At 40.4% G+C, this 25,473-nt stretch overlaps 1 protein-coding gene across 5 annotated transcripts in view; it reads left to right on the top strand.

Annotated features, from left to right (window-relative positions):
- Positions 1-23,740, top strand: part of EZH2 (enhancer of zeste 2 polycomb repressive complex 2 subunit) — a 45,117-nt gene extending 21,377 nt beyond the window's left edge. For 4 of the 5 annotated variants that reach the window (XM_042886514.1, XM_042886515.1, XM_042886513.1 and 1 more), the window contains 16 exons: positions 609-729; positions 2,629-2,769; positions 3,334-3,436; positions 3,928-4,091; positions 9,974-10,065; positions 11,015-11,255; positions 11,556-11,725; positions 12,075-12,169; positions 17,255-17,295; positions 18,361-18,486; positions 20,066-20,244; positions 21,038-21,133; positions 21,619-21,700; positions 22,420-22,500; positions 22,603-22,687; positions 23,419-23,740. In XM_042886514.1, coding sequence (XP_042742448.1) covers positions 609-729; positions 2,629-2,769; positions 3,334-3,436; positions 3,928-4,091; positions 9,974-10,065; positions 11,015-11,255; positions 11,556-11,725; positions 12,075-12,169; positions 17,255-17,295; positions 18,361-18,486; positions 20,066-20,244; positions 21,038-21,133; positions 21,619-21,700; positions 22,420-22,500; positions 22,603-22,687; positions 23,419-23,479 — 1,878 coding nt within the window. In that variant the 3' untranslated portion in view covers positions 23,480-23,740. The remainder of the gene's footprint in view (positions 1-608; positions 730-2,628; positions 2,770-3,333; positions 3,437-3,927; positions 4,092-9,973; positions 10,066-11,014; positions 11,256-11,555; positions 11,726-12,074; positions 12,170-17,254; positions 17,296-18,360; positions 18,487-20,065; positions 20,245-21,037; positions 21,134-21,618; positions 21,701-22,419; positions 22,501-22,602; positions 22,688-23,418) is intronic. The other variant, XM_042886512.1, reaches the window with a different exon arrangement.
- The last annotated feature ends 1,733 nt before the right edge of the window (positions 23,741-25,473 follow it).

Genomic DNA, 25,473 nt, shown 5'->3' with positions numbered 1-25,473 from the left:
ACTGCTGAAGAATCATGATCAGCAGGAAAGATTGAGTTTATTTTCCTAACAGTAAGGTTCTTCTGAAATACTGGAAGATGCTGCTGAGTATTAAGGTCTGTAAATTCTTTATAGAGAAAACAAAACTGACAGTGGCATTTGCATTAAATTGTAAGGCATATTTCTGTGGTATCTGTTTAGAGAACTTGAATTTGAGTGTTTCTGTATCATATTTCCTTACCTCTAATAAGGAAACGAAAGGATTGTTTCTATCATATATTAACATGGATGGGAAGCAAGGAAGGGACAATTAATTTACCACTGTAAGCTTTCCAAAAGCTAGGTAGCTTATTGTGCTTCTTCAGCAGAAGCTTTGTTGTAGCACAGTGCTCACCTAAATGCAGGAGTTATTGTCAGTACCTCGAGCTAGTCACAGCTGGGACAAAATAATGTTGATTACAGATGGGGAAGTTTGGTTTATTTAGTTAACTGTGAATATGGTTTATATGCTCAACATGCTCAGATGGTTAAGCCAGTTTAACTGCGACATCTCTGGTGAAAACATCAGTGCTGACACTGCCGATTGGACATGCAACTTAAAATTGTTTGATCATATCTGTTGTTACTAGGTAGAGGATGAAACTGTTTTACATAACATTCCATATATGGGAGATGAAGTGCTTGACCAGGATGGTACCTTTATTGAGGAGCTGATAAAGAACTATGATGGGAAAGTGCATGGAGATAGAGGTGAGCCCAAGCACTTGGGTGTATTTATCACTACTTCCTACATAAACAGTTGCTGTCAGTTTTGTTTATTAAGGCCTGATGCTTGCCTGTTGCAGCAGTATTTCTGGAATTCCTTCTCTGTGTAAGTACTGGGTATAACAGAGTCTGTTTAAATCTATTGGTTTTCGTAAGGCTATAGAGGATTTAAGTAATAGTATGGAGAAAATGAATGCATATATATATATATATATTTTTTTCCCCAGGGCCTTAAAATATTTCTTCATAATTTCTAGGTTTAACATGGAGAATTTTCTGGTCTTCAGTGTTCAAAGCTTTGAAATGCAACAGTGTAATGTTCTGATGTATGCCCTACCTTTCAGAAAGTGGCAGGAGAAGCGTGCAAAACTGATTATGACAACATTTACACATGCAATTCAGTAGAAAAACCATTTTGGTTTTCTTCTCTCATTCTTTCATGTGTACTACTATGTACTACTACTTTCATTGGTTATCACAAATTACCTGCTGCTTTAAAAACATCAGTTCTGTAAATCAGATTGAACACAACTGTCCTGGTGGTACGCATATGTATTCGTAGGTGTTTTTCCTTGAATCTGTGTATCTATCCAACTCTATACCCACCACAAGGCTAAACATTTTTCATTGCTTATGAAAGTTAAGCTTGCAACTCAGTAGAAAATATTTGATGATATACCAGTCTTGTTGGTTTACATCGGGCATTTGGATAGCTGGTGTCTTTATAGTTCTTGAAGAACATAATGAGTTGTTTCCTCTGGATATTTTTATGAGTTTGCTGATGGTTGGTTGCCTTGTCAGAGAACTGATTAGGTCAGCGTGTTGAAATTACTAGTAAACGTATCCTGTTACTAATGTCACCATTTCATCAAATGAGTCTATCTTTAAAATTAATCTTTTTTCAGTGTCTTATTTGCCATCATGAAATTAGAACTTACTGTTATTAGGGGTACTTTGTAACTATCTCAGAAGTTGAAAGAACACTTTTCATTTTCCTGACAGTGTTTTTTTTTTTTTTTTTTTTCATTATAGCCACACACAAAGAACTTAAATGCCATGGAAATCTGTAATCCAGAGACACTCTCATATAGGAGCCAGAATTATAAAATATTTCTGTCATTGTACTTCTGATTCATATTAGCCTGTGTGTATACATTGAGAGTTCTGTTTAAAACATCCAGGTTGCAGCTGTTTCCATTGTTCACGTAGGAATAAATCCATTAGCTTCCTACATACGTATGCCTTCTGTTCAAGTTCTAAAGCACAGTGATAAACAGTACAGTTCCCACGTGGTTCAGTTGCTTTTTGAGAAGTAACATCACTAAGTACAGTTTTTCCCTCTCTTCAGAATTACGCTTCTGTCTGTCTGCACTGTCCTGTGATTTTCTGAGCTAACAAGCAGATACACAGTGTTGTATCCTTCACTTTTCTCATGATTTTATTTTGTTTCTGTCTGAAGTTGGCTTTTGTTTGTTTGTTTGTTTTTTAACACCTTGCCAGTGGGATCTTTAATGGGGGAAGTAGATGCCGTGAAACTACCAACCAAAAATATCTTTGGGGGTTCTCTAGCTTAGGATAGCTTCATAGTCTGTGTGCATTCATTGCCCAACTGTCTTAACCTAACCTAGTTAGTAAGCCTACTCTTTTCTTTAAGAAAACTTTACAAATTTTTCTTCTCTTCTTCCTAGTTGTCACTTCAAAAAACAAAGCCGAGTGCTTTTAACTCTTCTTCGTTCATACAGTGAGGCTAAGTAGGACAAACACAAAATTGTTTTTCATAAATTAAAGGTTTTACCATAATCCAAGCGTAGAGAGGATTAAAAATACTTCATGTGCACAGTGTGATTTTTTTTTTTGTTCACTCCCAATTTTGCTGAATTTCAGAATGTGGATTTATCAATGATGAAATATTTGTTGAGCTGGTCAATGCACTTGGTCAATATAGTGATGATGAAGATGATGATGGAGATGACAATCCTGATGAAAGAGATGACAAGCAAAAAGATCGGGAAGGTAACAGGATGGGTATGTCTGTCTGCAGACTTCAAAAATAAGACCAAAAAGCTCTTTTCTTTAATCACTTAATACTTTTGTGCAAATCATTCTACTTGATAGTTTTCAGCTCTGAAGTAACACTATTTTCTTCATCGTGTCCTTTGCCATTTAGTTCAAGAATTGTACAGAGAATGCTACAAAAATGCTTTTGCCAGTTTTCTTTCTCTGTGACCTGAGACACAAATCACAAATCAGTTGGGGATCTAAATATATATATCAAAGTCTTAATAAATAATTTAGTACTCCTCAGAAAATTGACTAATACTATTCTTAAGCAGGCAGAGTTCTGAATTGCCATCTCCATCTGCTGGTGAAATAATGGTTTCTCCAAATTTTGTTAGTGCAGTTCTGTCAGCAGAGAAGATCATTTTAAGGAGATTACTTTAAATTCTTGGTAACTTAGAAATAAACTTTGTTTCTTTTATTAGGATTTTGGCGCAGTCCCTCTTTTACTGAATGCCTCTTTGAGGTAGCAAAGGAGCAGAAAAATAATTTCTTTTGTTTTGTTTTCCACACGTTTTCCTGCTTTGACAGAGAAAGAAAGCCACCCACCTCGGAGGTTTCCATCTGACAAGATATTTGAAGCCATTTCCTCAATGTTTCCAGATAAGGGTACAGCAGAAGAATTGAAAGAGAAGTAAGGGTATTTCAAATATTACTAGTTCGCAACGCGAAACAAAGATTCCATGACTTCATTAAATACTTGTTGATAAGGAATCTTCTCCCATCCTCTTCAGAAGCGTCTGGCTTCTGTAGTGGTTGTATAACTTCCCACTCCCTTTGAATACCACTGCAGATGTTCTCTCTAGTTGAGCGAAGCAACGGAGACAGGTTTATTGGTCTTTCAGACTAATGGAAAGCGAGTGCTTGCATGTGATTAATGATGTCATTTGTTAGTAATATGTGTGAGACGGTGATGTTCAAGAAAGTAAATGCATGCCTTCCTAATGATTTTATATTAATGAGTATAGCACTGAGTACTTGTCACACTATTTGCTGATGAGCAGGCAGTTACCTTTCCTACAATTTTTAAAAATTTGTTCCTAAAAACACATAGTGTTACTGCAGTTGAAAGTTGCTATGGTTTTTATTATACTGAATAGAAACCTTGTATTTCTTTCTCTTAAGATACAAAGAACTCACTGAACAGCAGCTTCCAGGAGCTCTTCCTCCTGAATGCACACCAAACATAGATGGACCAAACGCTAAGTCTGTTCAGAGGGAGCAAAGCCTACATTCTTTTCATACACTCTTCTGTAGGCGCTGTTTTAAATACGATTGCTTTTTACATCGTAAGTACTGTTGTATTGTGCTTCTATAGCTTTCTTTTTGCAAGTTGGAGAACTTAAAAGCCGTGAGATGCAGTACAGAAAGAAAGAGGAAAAGTAGTAACAGTAGTATCCCTGAAGTTTACAAAAGAGTTCTGTCCAGGTTGATGTTACTTTATGGTAAACTATCAACTAAACTATGTTACTATGGGAAACTATCTCTTTAGAATGTTGAATGTACCTGTTAAGGTGGTTTTTAAAGGATATTTTTGCATTCAGCAGTTCTTACAGATGTTATTTCTCTTTGTGTGATCTTCAAGAAAACGGCCTTTTTTTTTTTTTTTTTTCCCACTGTAGTTACACTTTTGCAGCTTTTGTGGAGAAACTGAGAACTGAATGCATTTCTCCATAAAGATATCTGTTGTTTAGCAGACTTGCTTCATCTTCCATAAGGGAGAATGAATATCCGTGAAGTTTTATCTTCAATTCTCTTAGGCTACTTTCTAGCCATGTTGCATCTACCTGATGATTTGAAGAATAGTTTCAGACATTTGAATTTTAGCAACTGGGATATCCTTTCCACTGTATTCCTTCCACGTTGCTGCATTCTTCTGGGGAATTTAATGAGAACTTCAGCAATTACACAGGTTTTCTTTTGCAAACAGTTAAGAATAAGATTCTGTACTGCTATGTGAGACTGTTCTTTCTCTGAAAATGGAGTCAAGTGTGAAGGGAAACATCACAGTCAAAGATGAAGTGGTTGGATTTCTAGTTGAATACTGCAATACCCTCTATTCAAAATTAATTTTCTCAATTGATTTAACTGCCCCTGTGTATATTAGACTGAGTATGTATATCTGGAAGTCTTTGTGCTTTGTCAGCAGCTCCTCGTCCAGCACACGTGCATTCTGCCTGTATTTGTACTTCCTGCTGAAGGCATTGCACAGAGCTGCTTCTTTGTGGTATCCCTTGTTTGCTTTTTGGGTTAAAGAGGAACTGGACTTATTCTCAGATGGGAGGGAGGGGGAAATTTCTAGTTTCATCAGGGTTTGTGGCTTTTGGAGTTGGCTCAGTTAGTTTCACTTTCTCCCTGTATTCCATTGGCAGGTCTTTCTTGAAACTACATGCTGAGAAGCTTTGTCCAGCCATCTTCAACATTGTGTGTTGTGTTAAGCTGTAGGTATTGTTTAAGAGTGTCTTAGTTACCTGGGTGACTCATTTTAAGAAGTGCTTTTTGGGTAGCTTGGTCTGTAGGACAGGGAGGTGAAGCTGTGTGCTACCTCTTGGCCTGTCCGTTAGTCTGGAGCTTTTGCTAGTGTCAGTAGTTTAACAGGGAGTTTAAACGTCAGTCTAGTCTATCTATTTCAAACACATTTTGGTTTTTAAGACAACAAGAATGGAAGGCTTTCTGCAACAGCGTTGGGTTTTTTGGTCATTTTTCTCACTTTTTTATAACTTGGAATAGTTTTATACTCTTTATGTAGATATATCTTCATACAGATTTACCTTTTCTAATTATTTTTTAACCTTTTCAGAAGAAGAGATGAACAAATATACATCCATAAGTCCATTGGCCCTGCAGGGATGCATCTACAAGTGCTGAGGGAGTTGGCAAATACGGCTGTGATGCCACTTCATATTTGATCAATTGTGGCAATCTGTAGAAATGCCTGGAGAGTACAGAAAAGCAAATGTCACTAATATCCTCAAGAAGTGCAGGAAGGAGGATGTAGAAAACTAACCCGGGCCACCCTTACCTTGATGTCTGGGAAGACAGAACAGCTAACCCTGGTAGGCATTTTTGAGGCTCACAAAGTCAGGAGTTCTCCACGTGGATTCATCAAGGGAAAGTCGTGCTTAACCAGCCTGATGAGTTTCTTTAGTAAAATGACTGGCCTGGTGGATTAAGGAGGAGCAGTAGGTGTTGTCCATCTGGACTTCAGCAATGTCTTTAGCAATGTCCCCTATAAGATTCCCACAGAGAAGCTGTTGAAGTGTTGGCTGGATGAGCAGATTGTGAGGTGGCTTGAAAATGGTGAGTAAGTGGATCTGGAAGTCAGTGGTGCGAAGTCTCGTTGGAGGCCAGTAATGAGCAGAATACATTGGAGTGAATGCTGGGTCCTGTCCTGTGGGGCACCTTTGTTGATGATCTGGATGATGGAGAAGAATGCACCTTCGTGGTCGATGGCGGGGGAAGTGGCTGAACCATGCAGCTGGCCAGAGGATAATTGTGAGCTGGAGAGGTGTGCCAACAGGGGTCTCATGCAGTTCAGCAAGAAGCGAGAAGTCTTTAATGTGGGAAGTGAAGTAACCCTAGGCACTAGGACATGCTGATAGTTACACAGCAGCTTCACGGAAAAGGCCCTGGGAGGTATGGTGGACATTAAGTTAAGCATGAGTCAGCAATGTGCCTTTGCTACAAGGAAAGCCCATGGTGTCCTGGGCTGCTTTAGGCAAAATATTGCTGGTAGATGGAGACAAGTGGTCCTTCTCTCCCTCTGCCTTGAAATGCAGTTCTGGGCTCCTGGTACAAGAGATGAATGGAAATACTTGAGAGAGATTAGTTAAGAGCCATTAAGGTGATGAAGGAACTGGAGTATCTCTCTTTTAAGAAAATGCTAGGAGAGCTGGGAGTATTTTTTTGCAACAGAAGGTCAAGAGAGGAACTGAAGTATGGAATGCAGAAAAGATGAAGCTAGGCTCTTTCTCTTGTTTCCCAGTGATGGGGTAAGGAGAAACAAGTTTCAGGTTTCTCCTGAACTTTGGAAAGCACTCCTGTACTGCCTGAGTGACTGAGCACTGCCACAGAGAGATTTTAGTTTCTCCCTTTGGAGAGCTTCAAAGGGTCACCTTGACGTGGTTATGGGCAGGCTGCTGTTTGGTCTGGTTTAGACCAGATAGCTGGAAGAGACATCTGGAGGCCCTTTGTGATTCATGGGTCACATTGCAGTACCAGTTACTATGGGGAGTCTGGTGTTACCAGTTCATGGTTTTATAGGCACCAACGCTGAGACATCTTCTAGGATGTCTAAGGATGTGTTCATAGCGTTTTTCCTTTTGACATTCTTAAATGCTAGAACCAGCCAACAGTAAATCTGGACTAATGTCTGTAGTCAACTTTAGGACATCAGTTTGTACACTAGCAGCATCGTTTAAATGGAAAGCATTGTGTTTTCCTTTTCTGTTATTCAAAACATTCAGATGGCAAACTGCTTATGATAAAAGACTGCCTACATTCTTGTTGCTGGTCATTTTTAAATCCTGTAAACAAGTCAGTATTCTTTCCAAAGTGTTGTATGTCCAATGCAATGTTTTAAGCTCTGCCTTGAGCTCAAAAAGGACTAAACTTTAATCTCTTCAGGTACTCTCAGGCTTTAGCTGAAAAAAGGATAAGTGGTGTTTTCAGTAGGATGGTACTCCCCAGTGAGTTCTTCCATCCACTGTGGAGCACTGTGTCAAGGCAGTGTGAAGTTATCTGCAATGATTACGCCCTTCATCAGAATTTGTGGCACAGTCATTGTTGCCAATTTAAAAAATAAAGGAATTGATCATTGCAAAGAGATCTCTTGAAGCTTTATTTCTGCATTCATCATGTAACTTTCAGAGCAGGTACTGAGTGTAGTAAACTGACACTTCAGTCCCCGTTTCCTGAAGACATACCCAAATCATACCTCCACAATGGTTAGTAGATTTCTTCCGCTTTCTGTAAGTTAGATTCCTCTGCTTTCTTTTTTTTTTTTTTCCCCTATGCTAACACCAAAGAAGAAGTTTTTTTGTGTGTGTCTAGAGGTGGAAGTTGATCTGTTACGAACCAAGAAAATTTGGCTGTGTGGCTTTTCACTTTCTGTGAATCTGTAAGACTTGTAGTCCAAGTGCGCTGGGTTCACTGCTGAGGAATAAGAAACTCTTCAACAAAAGAACACTCTTGTTATCAGAGGGCTACAGTAATAGATTACAGCACATCTGCAACAATTTGACTAACTTTTAAACAAAGTTGATAGCATTTCTACTAGCACGTGTTCTCTACACTTGCAATTGGCGAGCACCTCAGGATAATGTCCTAGCTTCTGTGGATGATATTTTGAATTAGCTGTCCTGGAGATGTGGTGGGCTGCAGTTATCTGCATGAAGATAAGAGAATTGAGCCCATTGGGGATGAGACAAGTAAATCATGCAGATGGAAAACGTACTCAGTGGAACAGTTTCAGAATAAATTTGAGGAAATTTTTAAAGAAAGGCTAACAGCAGCAACATGCATAAATTGCATTTCCTATACTGCAGTTTTTACATATCTATGTCAGTATGGTAAACTGAAGTCTTTTTGTATTTCCTGATTTACAAAACTTATCTGTGGAGAAAAAGATGCAATATTTAGTTATGAAATATTTAGTTATATATTTTATATCCTTTTATGCCTTTTTTAAAAATTGTTTTTTATACCAGCCTTGGAAGAATGCATTGCTCCCCCAAGATCCCTACGTGTGAGATTTCTACAACATCTTCCCTTATGGGAGGAAGCATGTAATGATGGTTTTAAGAAGTCAGAAGCCCCCTTAAGATGTGCACACTAGCACTGACTCACTTTCCCCGTTGGTCCCAAATGAAGTGCTAGAAGAGCTATGTTGTAAATCAATTGCCTGGCAGGTATTGCTTGAAAAGGGAATAACTACTGAGAAAGTTCAGTCTTGAAGGCACAGTGGTGGATTGTTATAGCAAGAAACCTCATGTAGAATCTAGAAAAAAGTAGGAAAGGCTATGGTGGTAGTTCTGAAGGAGAAGGAGGTGAGTTCTGTTAATACGGGAGAGGACGGATTTGTATGGGTTGAGAGGGAAGAGATTTGTTCTTTCAGTTCAAAAAATGGTGCTTCACTGAGTGATGAAAGCATAACTATAACTTAATGTTGCTCAACTGTAGCAGTGTTAAAAACTAACATAAGTGTCTGGGATTAAAACATTTTCTGACAGGAGTCTCTTAGGCCTTCATGGAGTGTTAGAGAACAGACAGCTAGTGCTGAGTCTGGTGTTTTGTTGGTCTTTTTTATTAAGCTTCAGTACAATGGCCACTTTTTCTTGTAGTTGTATGTGCTACTGTTACCACATTTATAGGGGAAAAGTATTTATTGGAGGACTTAAACATATGTATAGAATTGTGGAAAGCTAACTAATATTTTTGAAATCTCATAATTGGGAACTTGAGTGTGCCAGGTCCTATGCGACTCTAGCTGCAGATTTCCTGGGTTTGAGTTCAGTGGGGGATTCCAGGGAGTTCCTAAAGCTTCCAGTGAAAACGCTCTGTTGAGAGGCCAGTGTCATATGATGGAAGATCTGGTAAAGACAAGCTCTGGCAAAAATATGGCTTTGGAGCTTAGTCACTCTGTAAAAATATTAACGTTGCATTTGTAATGCACCCAGATCTGCATCATTCTAAGTCACTGTTCTGCAGCTTGAGTGCTGTACAGATTCCATGAGTATGTGTGAGCATTTAAGTCTGCAGCTTGGAGAGAAATTAGTTCTGGTGCTGATAACTAATGGAGTAAAAATGATCATAATTCCTTCCCAGTGATTAAAATGAAAACTGGGTTCTTTGCTTTGTGTGGAGTTGTTAACTTTTATGTAAAAACGGTAAAAATTGAACGTAGGATGCTTACAGCTTGAGAGATGTTCATTCATAGGAGAAATCTGAGTAGTTCTGTTTAACCTGGTGATGGTAATCAAGTTTGTTCTGTTTGTAACTCAAACGTCAGTAGGTGGCATGTATCTTGAGGCTTTTTCCATTTTTCTAGTTTTTATGCTGTTCTTGGTAAAGTCTTGGTAAATCTTGTGTTTTTAATACTGTTTCAGGTTAGATATCTAATGTATTTTTTTTACTTTTAAGACTTGCAAATGTTATTTTCTTGATTCAACAGCATTCCATGCAACTCCAAATACTTACAAAAGAAAGAATACAGAAACAGCATTAGATAATAAGCCCTGTGGACCGCACTGTTATCAGCATCTGGTAAGATAATTTCAAATGAGCTGTAAGCATCTACTAAAGCACAATTTCTTGTAAGTACACCGAGCTGCGCTTACTGTTAGGATGTGCTGTGTATATGAACGTGCTTGTACCTGTAGGCTGCTTGTGATCAGGCGTGTCATCTTCAGCTTTGTGAAAGAAGTGTTAGTCACAAAATGGACGTTTGAGTAGGAATAGCTTTCAACTCTGCTGGATGTAGCCTGACATACTTGTAAGGAGGTACGATCATTTCCTGCTAACTGTGTGTTGCTGCCCTTGTGTCCAATCTAGTCAAAGAACTGGGTTTTACAGACTTAATTCTCTCATGAGTTGCCTATCAACTGAAAATTGGACAGATTTAGTTTGCTGAAGAAGGGTTATTGCCAGAATCTTTGTTTTTTCAGGAGCACGTGATTTGAACTGACAAGAGGAAACAGTTTAAAAAACAAATGAGAAAACTCATACTTCCCCTAAATGAAACTACATGTCTAATCTTCTAACGTAAAAACTTCCTATCATACTCTTTCCACTACAAAACAAATTCCCATACTGATGGTCTTTTGAAAATGCAGAGTGCTTATTGTGTAGATGCCATGTGCAAAATGAGTTCTTGTGTGTTGGAGGCACTCTGAAACATTCTCACTACTTCTGTCACATAGGAAGGTGAAAACTTATTACTGAACAAATTAATTTTTTACTTGGCAGCAAAAGTGGAAATGGGACTGAAATTAATATTCGGTAAATGTAGATTTATCCTATCATCAGGAGCGTTCATGTTCACGATAGTGAACTTGAATGTGGAGAGACCTTAACTGCATCAATGTTGCGGGTGAATTAACTGGCATTTGTGTCCATGATTAAATTTATGGGGTAATATGCAGGTATCCCACACCCCGGGCAGCAGGTGGCAGCGCTCCTAAGCTTCCAGTGAAGATCAGTGATTTGTTTTTAGGAAGGTGCAAAGGAGTTTGCAGCTGCCCTGACTGCTGAGCGTATAAAGACTCCACCAAAGCGCCCCGGGGGCCGCCGGAGGGGAAGGCTTCCAAACAACACCAGCAGACCCAGCACACCAACAATAAATGTGCTGGAATCAAAAGACACAGACAGCGACAGAGAAGCTGGGATGGAAACTGGAGGAGAAAACAACGATAAGGAGGAAGAAGAGAAGAAAGATGAAACATCCAGTTCCTCTGGTAAGGCTAGTCAAAATGGTGCTTGGCTTGGCAGCTTGAACCCACCTCCTGCAATGCAACCTTAGAAACAATGTATTTGAAACATTCGAAATGGGTGAAAAAGCAGAGGAACCATGAGTTTAATAGATCTCTGTAACAAAATGTCCAGGTCCTCTCAGCTTCATTTAGAAATGAGATCTGTAACTTCTGGGCTACTTTTTACTGCAGTTGAGCAGGTTATTTGATGTTTTTAAAGGCTATAGAAACTTCTTGAAATATAACCTTATGTTGATTCGTACTTTAAATGCTTATTTATTACAGAAGCAAATTCTAGGTGTCAAACACCAATAAAGATGAAGCCAAATATTGAGCCTCCAGAGAACGTGGAATGGAGTGGTGCAGAAGCCTCAATGTTTAGAGTTCTTATTGGCACTTACTATGACAACTTCTGTGCAATCGCCAGACTAATTGGGACCAAAACATGCAGACAGGTAAGGAGGGGAGTGATGACTGAGGATGACAGCGTTCTACTTTTGAAGCCTGAAATACAGAACTAGTATTAGTGAAATAGACAAGTAATTTCTTTGGTTTTCCCAAGAATGTGATGATCCAGAATTCATGCTACAAGTATGCAGAAGTTAATTTAATTTAAAAACAGATTTAAAACTTACAAGAGACTTTAGGTATTTATTCTACAGTGACAAAAACGATCAACCTTATAGATCCATCTTTTCAGTATATTTAAGATGTTGATTGGAGGAAATAGTAATACTATAGAAAATGAGCAACTTTCTACTAGTGAGAGATTTATCATGGATGTATTATGGTATCTCTTGTTAGGTGTATGAGTTTAGAGTAAAAGAATCTAGTATTATTGCTCCGGTGCCCGCTGAAGATGTTGATACTCCTCCCAGGAAGAAGAAAAGGAAACACAGGTAAATCTGTTACTAAATGCCCTTTGCATAAAGGAAAATTGAAGATAGAGGGGATCTGAACAGAAGCTATTTCCAAGAAATAGTCATCCGTATCCTTCCTTTTCTTCTCAAAAATGAAATTTGCTGCAATAAAACACTTTTTTGTTGTTGTTTTTTTTTGTTTTCCCAGACAAAAGCACTGCCACGTGGGGACGGGAAGTGTTACACTTGCCTTCCCTTCCCTCCTTTTCTCTAGCTTCCTAAACAGACAGGTTCTTGAAGGTTTATTGCTGCAAATAATCAAAGTGTAGTTTGGAAATACTCTTCTGTATGGCTGGTTACAACATTCAAGAAATGTCAGTGGAATTTTGAAGCAGTAAATATTAAATTTACAAGCATTATACTGGTATTAAATAATGACATTATTTTTCAAAGTAAACCTATGCTTTTTGTGTTGAAATGTATTGAATCAAAAAATTCAGATGATCATTAAGAAAAAGAAATGAACTGCAGGATGGCTTTTTAAGGGACGTGGCAGGAATTCCCTTGTTGCACCCAGCTGCATTATCAACTGCAGCTTCAATTGAAGAAATAGGTTAGTAGACTCTTAAGTGCAGCTTCAATTTTTAAATAACTTTTAATAATCAGCTTTAATTAAGTACAAAATAAAGCTGCATGTTGAGCCAGATAGACCTTCTAAAACAATTCCTGTTGAAACTTTAAGCTTACTATCTACCGTCGGTGAAATGTAACTTCCTTTGGGAATACTGAGGTTCAAACAACATAACTCAGTGTTCTGATCGCTTTTATTCCTAGGGATGAGAAAATGGGAGATAGATAAATAACTGACTGAAAGTTAGCAAGAACTTTTATTTCTACAAGGAATAAGTATGCTTTTTTCAATGTTTCTTATTTTCCCCTTCGTCTTTCCTTACCTTCTCCTTGTTCATTCTTCCTGTTCTTCCAGTAGTTCTAGGTATCTTTATTATTTCCAGCCTTAGTGAAATTCCTAATGTTGATTTAAAAACTGATGGTGGAGTAGGGTGTTTCTGTTTTGTAGTGCAGAAACAGCTGATGTAAGCCAAGAAAAAAATCTAGTGAGCATCTGGAAGGAATCATCTGTTCTGAGCAAAACTTATTGATTTAATGTTTTTGGCACACTTTTCAAGTTTGGGGGCATTTGCTGGGCTTGGTTTTTTAAATCTGGAGTTAATAGCTACAGTGCAAGTTTAGAATATGCAGTTGGGAATTAGCTTACTTTCAGGTTCTTGCAAATTGCTGTAAGAATAATGCCACTATGCCAGTTTCTGAAGTGCGACTAAAAGGCTCAAGTGCCCTTTGAAGCTGAAATTGATTGTAGAGGTAGCACAATGACATTGTTTTTGGAGGAGTTTCGAGTCTTTTGTATAAAATAAATGGTCATGTGCCAGCATATGGAGTTTCTTGATATTTTATTCCTACTAGCTGCAACAAACAGGTCTTGTGGGCCAGTAATTTGATATTGGAACGCCTTTCAATTTTTTTTTCCTCTTCCTTCACTGAAAGGTAAAATAACTTTTTTCCTTTAATTTCGTAGAATATGGCGATCAAGCAGTGTCTGTTCAGTGCCTTTCAGAAAGGAAAACCGTTCAGTCCATACACATACGAGTGTAATCTTAGCACTGTGTAAAGATGTCACGCAACTGGTATGGCTGGGAAAACCACCTGCGAGTCTTTGTTTCTTGTTCTGTTTGAGTTTATCCAGTCCTGGAGTAAATCCAGTTCTGAAAGGACCAGTGCCCTGTCCTCTGCTCTTCAGCGTTGCACTGTGCTCATGGGGTGCAAAGCCTTTGAGGAAAGGCAGCATTCACTGAAGAGAAAAGCAGTTGCAGATGGCTTTGTTAATGGCCTTTTCTCTCTGGTTTGATTGCTGATTCTCTTAAGACTTTGCTTTGGCATGCGTATAGTATCATTAAAAAGAAAATTCTAACCTTGCAAGTGGAACTGCTACTGTTAGCTGAATGACACGTCTTCTGTGCCATCTTCTACCCATATAGGTACACTGAATAACTAGTTGGTATGACTGCCCCATCGTGGATAGCAAATAGTACTCTCTGCCTCCATCCGGTGTCTCTTTAGTTAGATAGCTGCAGTGAGACTGATCAAGAACCAGAAAACATCTTTTTATACAGTGGTTTCTGGAAATAGACTGTGTCAACTTTCTTTGGCTGGACTAAAAAGTATTTTGCATAGGAAGCAGGCAATAGGAAAACCCGAGAGAAGAAAAATGCAGAAAGCATGGTTATATGCTGAAAGAAGGTTACTTAGTTCATTCTCTTATATATTTGTTCTTCCTTGGCTAGGAGCTGACTTGCGTGCTGGCTTTAACTAATGGGCCCTTTTCCCGTGGATTGATAAGAATCTGATTGTGGTGTCCTGTAACACTGCTGCTTGATTTTTTTTTTCTCCCCTTCCTCTTTCTCATCCTCTATTCAGATGTGAGTTTACTTCGTAAGCTTTACTTGAAAGTACTTTTTCTCCACTTTTCTCCTCTTTCATTCTGCTTTCCCTACCTTCCCCCGAACTGCTGCATGTGCCTAAGAAGCTTTGTACAATTCTGCACCGTGTTTACGGTACAAAGATGTATTGCAGCAGAGAAGAACGTGAATATTTTTGACAACTGCTGTCACAGTGCTTATGGAAATGCTTGCTTTCAAAACTGGCTGTCAAGCAGAGATCAGCTACCAGATGTACACAAACTCGCCTATTTGCTTGGAAATCTGCCACCGAGTTTACAGTTCATTTTTTTCTGTAATGTCTCGTTGCAAGCTCTTTCTCGACCGTCTTCTCACCTTCACTTCCTAGTTTGTGAGCTCAGATCTTCTCTTCTGATAGAGAGAGCAAATTAGAGGGTGAAGCAAGATGTCAGTCCATTTCTGATATGTACTTAGACTTCAGCTTCGTCGACTAGTAAGGGGAACTTGCAGCCCTTCCTGACAGTCCTTAAGAGAAAAGGCTGTGGTGTTTGACTTTGCCAGTCAGACTTGTCTAACTGGTGAGTGTGGGCAGCTTCGTGCTGCCATCTGCCGCTTCCCTCACGCCGCGATGGCGCTGCAGGCAGGCCTTGCTCGGTTCTTGCCAGGCTCTCTGACACCGGTTGCTGTTAGGAGAGCAGCAGATCTGATGCCTTCGTCACTGTGACTGCCATGCTGATTTCTGCACTGATCCTGGTTGTTAGTATTCTGAACTTGTGGTTGACGACGACCTCTGCTATATTCAGGTGGCCACGTTGATTCAATCCACTTTCCCATAAAACCAAGAAGTCCTCGCTGGCAGCTGGTCAGCAGGTGGCATTTTACACTGAGGCATTAGGATTGTTGTATGGGAACTGTTGGGTCGTTGATCGCCTGGGGAAAGGACAGTGTGCCCTGGGAGCGCAGCTGGAGGCGTTCAGCTGTGCAGCCTGGAGCGGTGGAGCCTGGCTGCACCTCCCAGAGCCGATAGGGGCTGAATGCCACGGGAGGCATCTCCAGAAAGAGATCCTTCCCCTCTGTGGACTTCTCCCCTGTGAGCCCAGATCTTTGGAGACAGGTGAGCAGTCCCTTTTCCTTCCCTTATAACAGCTTCCTGTTGTGTTAGTCCCTCTGTCATTACACCTCTTGTATCAACTTTCTATTGTGTTGATCTTGCTGATTGTTACAGATAGTGCTTAACTTGAAATAAATATTCATATTAATTGCTAATGAAATAATGCTTTAAGGAGTGCATTCACAGAAATCTTTAAAGGGTTTATCACGCTTTTTGGGAAGGATTTGTTTAAAAGCTTTGTGTTTCCTACATTTGCCAAAAGCCAGCCAGCAAAAAAAAAAAAAAAAAGCAGTTTGCACATTAGAGTAATTTAAGTCGAAATTGCATTCATATCAGTGTCTTCTTCAAAAGAATTGGTGTTAACAAATATGCTGGCACCTTTTTTTGTAGTGTTTTGTATCTCTGGTGGGTAGTCTTTGGTTCTGTAGCCTGGATAAGTCTGCCGCTGTGTATGGCAGGAAGGTGCAGCACACCACTGAATTAAAGTAGAAATTGAGATAATGGGTTTGCAAAATAAAGCACTATGTAGAAACTTCAAGCTGAGGTGGTACAGTGGGACATTCAGAAGATGGGCTTTTTAAATATTACTTATTTTACAGATTTTTTTTTTTGTATTACTGAAATACAAGTGCTAACGAGAATGCGTATAATTGAACAAACCTTAAGAAACATCAATTTCTACTTTAAAGCTAGTGAAATTTTCTGTCTAGCACCTGTTTGTCACCTAAGGCCGGACAGATACTTTTTCTTGATTCCTTGCTCCTGAAACTTGCAATCTACATGATAAAGGAGTAGTCATGACTTACAAGTACAGTGAGCTATGTTGTGGTAAGCAAAAGCATGCTATATTTCAACAAACGTGCATTCCACCTTCTCCTAGCCTCTGCCCCAAAGCAAACTGGCAAAAGCGCTGCTTAGGCAATATAACAAAGAAAGAGAATGCTGAAGGACAGTTTTAAGGATTGAAGAGAGGTATGTAAGGCATACAGAGTTTGAAGCAGAAGGGAAGTGGCTCAGCGCTGTGATCCTGTTGGAGATGAGCAGATAAAGGGTGGTACCTGGCTGTGATCTTGAGGAGACCGCTGGTGGGGTGTTGAGTCTCCAGTCCTGTGAAGAAAACAGCTGTGAGATTTTCACTCCTCTATGTGGATGTGCCCCTGCATGTTTGCAATTCAGTGTACTTCCTTCTGCTGCTGCCTGCTTCAGTGCTTTCCTATTTGCAGGTTTTCCTTAAAAGCCAGACGAATTTCAGCCTAGGGCTGGTAGATGCTGCTTGTCTGTACCATCTTGGGACTAGTGCAATGCTGAGGGGGGCGGGGGGAACCATTAGTCTGCAGTGTTGATACAGTCAGCTCCAAGGAACTGGAACAGGGTGCTTCTGCTGCAACCAATTCTGTGGGTCTGGCAGACGTTTATGTTACCAAAACTTGCCCATTTTAAATCAAACATGGGTACAAGATGCAGAGGACTTTCCCAGCCCACTGCAGGTGGAGTGGAGTTCCTGTCAACTTTCTTGTGTTTGTTTTGTGTTTTTTGCAGGTTGTGGGCTGCTCATTGCAGAAAGATACAGCTGAAAAAGGGTTAGCATCTTTCCATTCAATTTATGTCCTGAACTTTTAAGATCCTACTACTGGTTTTTTTTTTTTTCGGTTTGGGTTTTGTTGGTTTTTTTCCCCGTTTTCAATTTTAGGCCATTATGTACTTCCTGTAGGGAGCTAGAGATAAAGCAAGCTCTCATTAGAGATAGCAGGGGTAAAAGGTGTTAATTGATTTATATAACTGTTTGGAAATAGTCTGTATAACTCAGAAGGAGGCTGAATTAACAACTTCTTTCAGCATGTGCTCATAAAGTATGGAAAGCAGGACTGGGAGCTGCGCTAAAAAGCAGCATTTGCCTTAAAAAGAAAAAAGCTTAAAAATGCGTTGAGAACAGTTTGGGGCTTGTAACAACATTACAAATTGATTCTTTCCCCTTTCTCGTTGCTGACGGATCATTTTTGCAGACACAACAAACGCTCAGTGCAATTAACAGGAAGCACAATCTATATAGCACCAAATTCTCTTCACCACTGTGCAGATAAAGCTAGACTTTGCTCCAGTCGTCCCTTCTGGCCTGTAAGATGTTGGCTTTGTCTGGATTAGAAAATTGGCTTTGAAAGCTTGGTATTGTAATGGATGGGTGTTATTCTGCCCATGTGTCTGTTTTAAAACTGATTGTTTGTTCCTCAAGTGTAAAAATGACTTAATGACTTGGAGCACTTGAGCAATTCATTTTGCTAGATAAAACAGTGTTACTCTAGCACATATTTACACAGGAAATTATGCTACTGTAGCTTCATTTTTCGGTTTTCCACAGTAGAGAGTGTTCAGCTCTGAATACACTTAAGCAGCTGAGTAATGGGAAGAATAAGATGCACGAAGAGGCAAGCAGCTAGTGGTATCAAGCACCTAACTAATACTACATTGTTTTTCTAAACACACACCTCCCTTCTTTCCCCTCCCACCACTGATGGTAGAACTGGGTCTGTTTGGTTTTGGGCTTTCTCAGTTAAGGGGACTTCAAGGGAATTTCTGCTTTAAACAATGAGGGGAACTGCACGTTGTTTGCATCTTTCACTATTAAAAATGTTGCAATTTTTATTCAGATGGTTCATCAAATCATGTTTACAACTATCAGCCATGTGATCATCCACGTCAGCCTTGTGACAGCTCATGCCCTTGTGTTATTGCTCAAAACTTCTGTGAGAAGTTTTGTCAGTGCAGCTCAGAATGTAAGTAAAAGTAGAACGCTTACCTATAAACTTTCCTCTCTGTTTCAGTGTCTTTGCTGGCACCCTGTCCCCTCTGCAGGCAGTGTTTGTGAGAGCTGTAAACAGTGTCAAGCAGTTGACAAGGAAGCACGTGTTCAATTTAAATTGGCCCTCTTAATTAGTCATTGAACAAAGTGAAAAGCAGTTGTAATGATTGGACTTGAGGAAGAGTGAAGTAAAATTGGAGATGTTAAGAAGTTTTGGAACTCCTCTGTCTCTACTAGTGGATGTTGTTTTAATTTCCCTCTCTTTGCTAGACAGTTTGGAGAACATCTCTCAGTCTTTTTTTCTTTTGCTTGTGATTGAATTCAGGAAAGGAGAGAATGAACTGTCCTCATTCACCATTTTTGCCACTGAATAAAAACACAATCTTGGCTTTCTGTGGTCTGCAACAGAAGGAATGCTTTTCCAAGCAGACATAGAATAGCTTTTACTGAAGAGAGATCTCTAACAGTTCTCCCTGAGTTCTGCTAATCAGTGGCTGTCAAATATGTATCCATACGATGATCATACGATGATTTATCGTGTAAGATGGTTCTGTTTAAGACCCATCACCTTTTTATGATTTGAGTTTGAGCTCCTGCTTACACCCCACCTGTGCATCTCTCCTGGCTGGACTGCTGCTAGAGGTATTTGGAGCGTAATTCTTTTGTTGCTCCAAAACTAGCTCAGCATTTCTCAGTTCAGAACTACAGTGGGCAGATTGCTTGGAGGTCTTTTACTCCCTCTCTGCTGTGCTGAGCCTAATAACATATCCTTGTAAAATGTCAGTGCTTGACAAACTGCGTTCTGTGAATCTGCATTTCCTGATACAAGTCTTTCCTTTTGGTATTTTTCCAGCCATCCCTGACCACAAATGCAGGTCAGTCCTTGCAGTGGACGTTGACAGTAATTCTGCAGGGTCCATGCAGGTCCATTAGGGAAAATGTCCCCTGAAATTGTGGTCAGGCACTGTAACGGGCTGCCCAGACAGGTGATTGAGTCACCGTTCCTGCCAGGTGCCCAAGAAATGTGGAGATATGCCACTAAAGGCTTAGTCGGGAAATATTGAGGGCAGGTGGATGTTTGGATTGGATGATCTTCCAACCTTAATGATTCTGTGAATTTACAGTAATTGACAGAACCACAGAATGGCCCAGGTTGGAAGGGACCCCAAGGATCACGAAGCTCCAACCCCGAACCAGTGCAGGGTCACCAACCTCCCCATTTCACAGCAGCCCAGGCTGCCCAGGGCCCCATCCAACCTGGCCTTGAACACCTCCAGGGATGGACGGGGCATCCACAGCCTCTCTGGGCAGCTGTTCCAGCACCTCACCACTCTCATAGCAAAGAACTTCCCCTGACATCCAACCCCAGTCTGCTCTCCTTCAAGCTAAAACCATTTCCCCTTGTTTTTCATAATGTCCTATAAAGAAACTAATGGCTATGCTTGTTTTTAATTATTATTATTGTTTATTTTTTAATATTGACATACTGAAAGCTATGCTGTTTTACTTTGCATTTTTTCATACTTGCCTTTTTTTCATCTATTCCTTTGCAGGCCAAAACAGATTTCCTGGATGTCGTTGTAAAGCACAGTGCAACACTAAGCAGTGCCCATGTTACCTGGCTGTTCGTGAATGTGATCCTGATCTCTGTTTAACTTGTGGAGCAGCTGACCACTGGGACAGCAAAAATGTTTCTTGCAAGAACTGCAGCATTCAGAGAGGATCCAAAAAAGTATGCAGATAGTTACAGAACTATGTGCCTATTGCCTTTTGTCTTTTTTGAAGTGTTCTCGTGTTTTCATACCAGAGAACAGAATTTCTTCTGCTTCATGGTTTCAAACAGGAAGAAACAAATCAAATAAAGCAAGAAGAAAAAAAAAAAAAAGGGAGGGGGGAGGTGGTGATGACAAGAAAACCCTCCAAACATACAGAAAACAAACATAAAAGACAATCAAAAGTAAAATCAAAAGGGGAGATAGCTGTCATCTGTTACCTTGCTTATGTGTCACTTTTAAGCACTGTGTACATTTTAGCATTTTCCAGCACCAAGGAAGCATTTCTTGTGTTTTCTGAAAAATACTGCAGAAGGATCTCTTCTTTCTGCCATTCTGCTTCACTTGTGATTTGCAGATAGGCTGCAGGTTTGAAGGACAAGTAGCTGCTGGCTCACCATGAGAAAACTTCACCTAGACATTAGTGCTGGCTATTTCTTTGTTCACTTGTTGATTGTAATGCACTTCACTTGCATGAAGTCTACCGAGTATCATTGTGAAGCCTGTTCAGCTCTGCTTGATATTTTAAAAACAAATAAATTCTGAATTCTGCTCTGCAGCATCTTCTCATGAGTTGGTCAGTCAAACAGCGAGTGAATCAGCATTATGCTCCCATCTGCAGGCCTTTTTAGTCTGCAGTTCTTAATGTCTATTTGTGTCATCAGTTAGAAAAATCCTTGTGTCAAGGAGGGGAGGGAGGGTCAGTCTAAGCCAACCACGTCTGTTTTATTTCTTTCTGTTCGCCTCCCACAGCACTTACTGTTGGCACCTTCAGATGTGGCAGGCTGGGGAATTTTCATCAAAGATCCTGTACAAAAGAATGAATTCATCTCTGAATACTGTGGTGAGGTAAAGGATGCCTCTGGTTACTGTGGACTTAATGGGTAAAGTTGTGTGTTGGAGATGATCTCCTGGTTCCAAACCAAGCTGATGTTGTTCTCCAGAGAGGGAGAGAGGTGACTGGCTAAGTATGCAGCTACTGCTGTTACAGGCTCCAAATCCAGGAGTTATGTGGTTGAAATGTCACCAAAAGTGTGAGGCTCTTGGGAGAATGAGCAACGGAGTGCCATTTTTAATCCTCAGTGTGACTTTCACTAACGTTCAGTGAGCCATTAAATGTTATTCAATGGTAATAACAAGAAATTGAAGACTTGCACAGTCTTACTTTTTAAGATGAGAAGCAATTCTTTCTTCCTACTCTGAAGGAACTTACTCGTGCTAAAAGCAAGCTGTGATTGTTTGATAAACCTAGAGTATTCTTCAGAACGTCTTGTGTTCTTAGCCTTAAGCTGTTACAGTTGCAAAAGGTGGTTTACAATAACTATTTCTTTCAGATTATCTCTCAGGATGAGGCAGACAGAAGAGGAAAAGTGTACGACAAGTACATGTGCAGCTTTCTGTTTAACTTGAATAATGGTATGTGTTTACCAGTCAATCCGTGCAGTGTAATGAAATGTCGGCTTGCAGCTCTTTCTGTTCCATATCTTCTCCTAGCCATCTGCTGATTCCTAGTTCTGAGAGCAGAGGGGATTTATGTAAATGATATGCAAGGAGATAGATAGCAGTGAAAGAGCCTATTAGACGAGGCAGCTACAGATGATGAGTTGGAAAAACTGTAATTTTACTCCGTGAAATTCTTACAAGCATTAGTAAACTAGCCTGAATAGTCTGTTTTGCTAGGTATCATTTGAAATAATTTCACTGTGACTTAAATAGCAGTAAGTTGTGAAGGTAATCTTGTGTGGGGAGGAAAATGTGCAGATGGGCAGCTGCTGCTGCTTGCAGGAAATAAGACTATTCTGTGTCAGTTATAGAATACAATAAATCATTTGAAAGAAAAGCGCTGCCTTCTGTAAACGTTGCCTTAATTTGTTTATGGAGCTTGCCCTTGTGGAGCAAGGGCAGAGAAGCTTCCAGTGGGAGCCACTGTGGCGGGAGATGAATGGACTGCAGAGGTGGGGCAGTAGGGTCACTGAGCTGCAGTGATAAAGCTGCTGCATGAAGATGTGCCACCTCTTCAGTGTAGGAAGTTGAGCGGGTGTCTTTTCCAGCTGCTAAAATCTAAGCATAGTAATCATTAAACAAAGAAACTGTTTGGAGATGACCTTCCTGTCGCTTATGGTTTTTACTCCTAGATTTTGTGGTTGATGCAACACGCAAGGGAAACAAGATTAGATTTGCAAACCATTCAGTGAATCCCAACTGCTACGCAAAAGGTATGTTTTACATTTAGCTCTCATCTAACAATATATAAAATGTTGTGGGGTGTGTAAGTATGCGTTTTATCAGTATTTACCTTGAGTTTTTCTTTTCCACAGTTATGATGGTTAACGGCGATCACAGAATAGGAATTTTTGCTAAAAGAGCCATTCAGACTGGAGAAGAACTTTTCTTTGACTACAGGTTGGTAGATGTTTCCTCTATCTTATTTTTATGATATGCTCAATTAGTTACCTGTATTTCTAAGCAGATCCAAACGAGTTCCTGTACCTGCTTCCTGCTAACTTCAGGTCTCAGCACCTGAGAGCAGTGAGAGGCAGTCCTGGCTATTTTATTTCTTTTTAATTGGGCAAAGCATTTGGCCAAGAGCCTTGTGAACATGGAAAGGTGGCTTGCATCAATAAGAGAAATGTGATTTAAGAAGGGAGAAGGACTTGCACAATGTTTCTGTGCAGATAAGCATAAAACTTTCTCTGGCGCTCTGGTACTTCCTTAGATAAGCAGTACAGGTTGTTTCCACTATTATTCAAAAATGGGTAAGGAGAGCTTGCTTCATTACAGAGAAGTGCTTGCTAAGATAATCGTGCTAGAGGAGAACTTACCTGTCCAGTGAAAACAGTGCTGCCTAAGTCAATTTTGAGAAATGCAATTGGTTGAACTTCAGCACTGAGTACTGTAAGGAAAGCGTGAAGCTTTATGGACCACTTACTTCCTTTTGGCTCAAGCTCCTCTAATAGCATTTCTTGAATGTTCAGTATTGTTCTGCACTTGCAAATTTACACAGGAAGCAAATTTCAGTGGTGAGGAAACTAGGGGAAAGCAGAGCATTCCAGACTGTGATGTGTTATGTCAGAACAATGAAGCTGAAATGCTCCAGTGATACCAGTTCTTATTCTTGTTTGTTTTTATTTCAGATACAGCCAAGCTGATGCCCTTAAGTATGTGGGTATAGAAAGAGAAATGGAAATCCCTTGACACCAGCTACCTCTTCTTATAAGCATACAGCTGCCTTATCTTCAGGAAAATCTAGTACTGTGGGCAATTTAAAAAAAAAAAGCTATTTGAAATTCTGTGTTTGCAAAGTACTGTAACAGTAATTTATAGCAACCAATTTAAAAAAAAAAAAACTTTTTATTGCCTTCTCACCAGCTGCAGTGTTTTGTACCTATGACCTTTTGCAATAATGTGGTGTGGTGCATTTTTCAATCTTGAATAAATGATACTTGAACTTCTTCATTTTTATGGGAATGGAGTTGAAATTCTGATTTACCCGGTTCACAAAACTTAATTTCTAAATAAAGGCAGTACATACTTGCCTAGTTCTCTGTTCAACTGTAATTGTTATTCTTCTACTCTGCCTTATCAGTCCTAATGTGGAGTCAGTTGATAGCAGATGGGTTTAAAAATGGAGGGAGTGTACTCCAAAAAAGAAGTGGAAGGGAGGCTGGAAGTAGGTAGCTGTAATGGTAGATGACGCTAACAGGTGTTAATGCCAAGTTTAAGGTGAGTAACAGTCTTACAAGCTTTCCTGCCACCTGTGCACCAGCTTAACACTAGTGCAGCTCCCCACATGGTGCCGTGATTTTCTCTACTCGGTTGACTGTAGAAATAACACAGAGGAGATTCCACTTGTACCAGTTGGTAAGGGAACAGGCAGCTGCGGCTCCAGTAACTGCTGCCCTGCATGGGGCATCTCTCCAGCTGCAAACAGAATAACATGACTAATTGTATACCTCACTTGAATCAAACTGGGCGGAGGCCATTTATGTCGTATCCTTTGTACTGCTTAGCTGTAAGCAACAACTGCTTTGCTTTTAGTGGTACAGATTCCTCCCTTCTATTACGAAATTTCAATCTAATCTTGTTCAGAATGCGGCAACTGCACTGCTAGAGCCCTGTCCCCTTCTCTCCTGTAGCTGCCATTTAGATATTGAAAGGCTGCTATCAGGTCACCTTGCAGCCTTCTTTTCTCCAGGCTCAAGAGCCTCAGCTCTGTCAGCCTGTCCTTGCAGGAGAGGTGTTCCATTCCTGGACTCATTTCTGTGCCCATTCTCTATACGCATGGCCACAGCTCCGTATCTCTCCTGTACTGAGGCCTCCACACCCGGATGCAATACTCCAGCTGAGGCTCACCAGCGCAGAGAAGAGGGGCAGGATCGCCTCCTGATACAGCCCAGGGTAGGGTTGGTTTTTGGCCTGAGAGGGCGCACTGTTGGCTCCTGTCCAGCCTCCCATCCACCATTATTTCCAGGTCCTTTTCAGCAGGGCTGTGCTCAACCCTTTCATCTCCCAGTGGTAGTGAGGCTCACCTCGACCCAGGTGCAAGACCTTGCATTTGGATTTACCAAACCTCCTGTGGTTCACCTGGGCCCACAGCTCAAGTTTGTCTCCGTCCCTCTGGACGGGATCCTGTCCTGCTGTGCTGACCCCACTGTCAGAGTCATTGATGACTGTAGAGTATCGGCACCTGCGCTGACCCCTGGGGACACCACTTGTCATTGACCTTCATCAACACTGAGCCACTTTCTGGCACTCCCTGGACTTGTTAAGGAGTGTTAAGTTGTGAGGGGGTGGCTTTTCTTTCTCCGGTTGTTTGTGACAAAGTGACCCAGCGAGCCAACTTACCTCCTTTTACCGAAGTCCGGTTAACTTCTGCCTGCTCAGATAAAGATGTCTGTTCCCTGGAGCTGAGTTGGCAGCAATTGTGATTTAATACAGTATATAAACTGTACAAAGCAGTCCTGCTTTAACCAGTGATGGCTTTGAGAGGCAGCTTGCAGCGCTGCAGTTCTGGGCTTCCACAGGTGATTGTCATTTTGCATGCCTCTCTAGCACCATGCTCTCCTACTTTCTTCTGCAAAGCACCTCTTAAAATCTTCAAAAGGCATTTCAAAAAATGAACAACAAAGTGTTCCTATTAACCACACAGGCAGTCTTGGTACAATTAACGTTCTTCCAGTACAGGAACA

Source organism: Lagopus leucura, unplaced genomic scaffold, assembly GCF_019238085.1.
Source record: "Lagopus leucura isolate 7727_CA_CO unplaced genomic scaffold, USGS_WTPT01 Super-Scaffold_100058, whole genome shotgun sequence".
NCBI lineage: Eukaryota > Metazoa > Chordata > Aves > Galliformes > Phasianidae > Lagopus > Lagopus leucura.
This window is presented reverse-complemented; position numbering and strand designations above follow the sequence as displayed.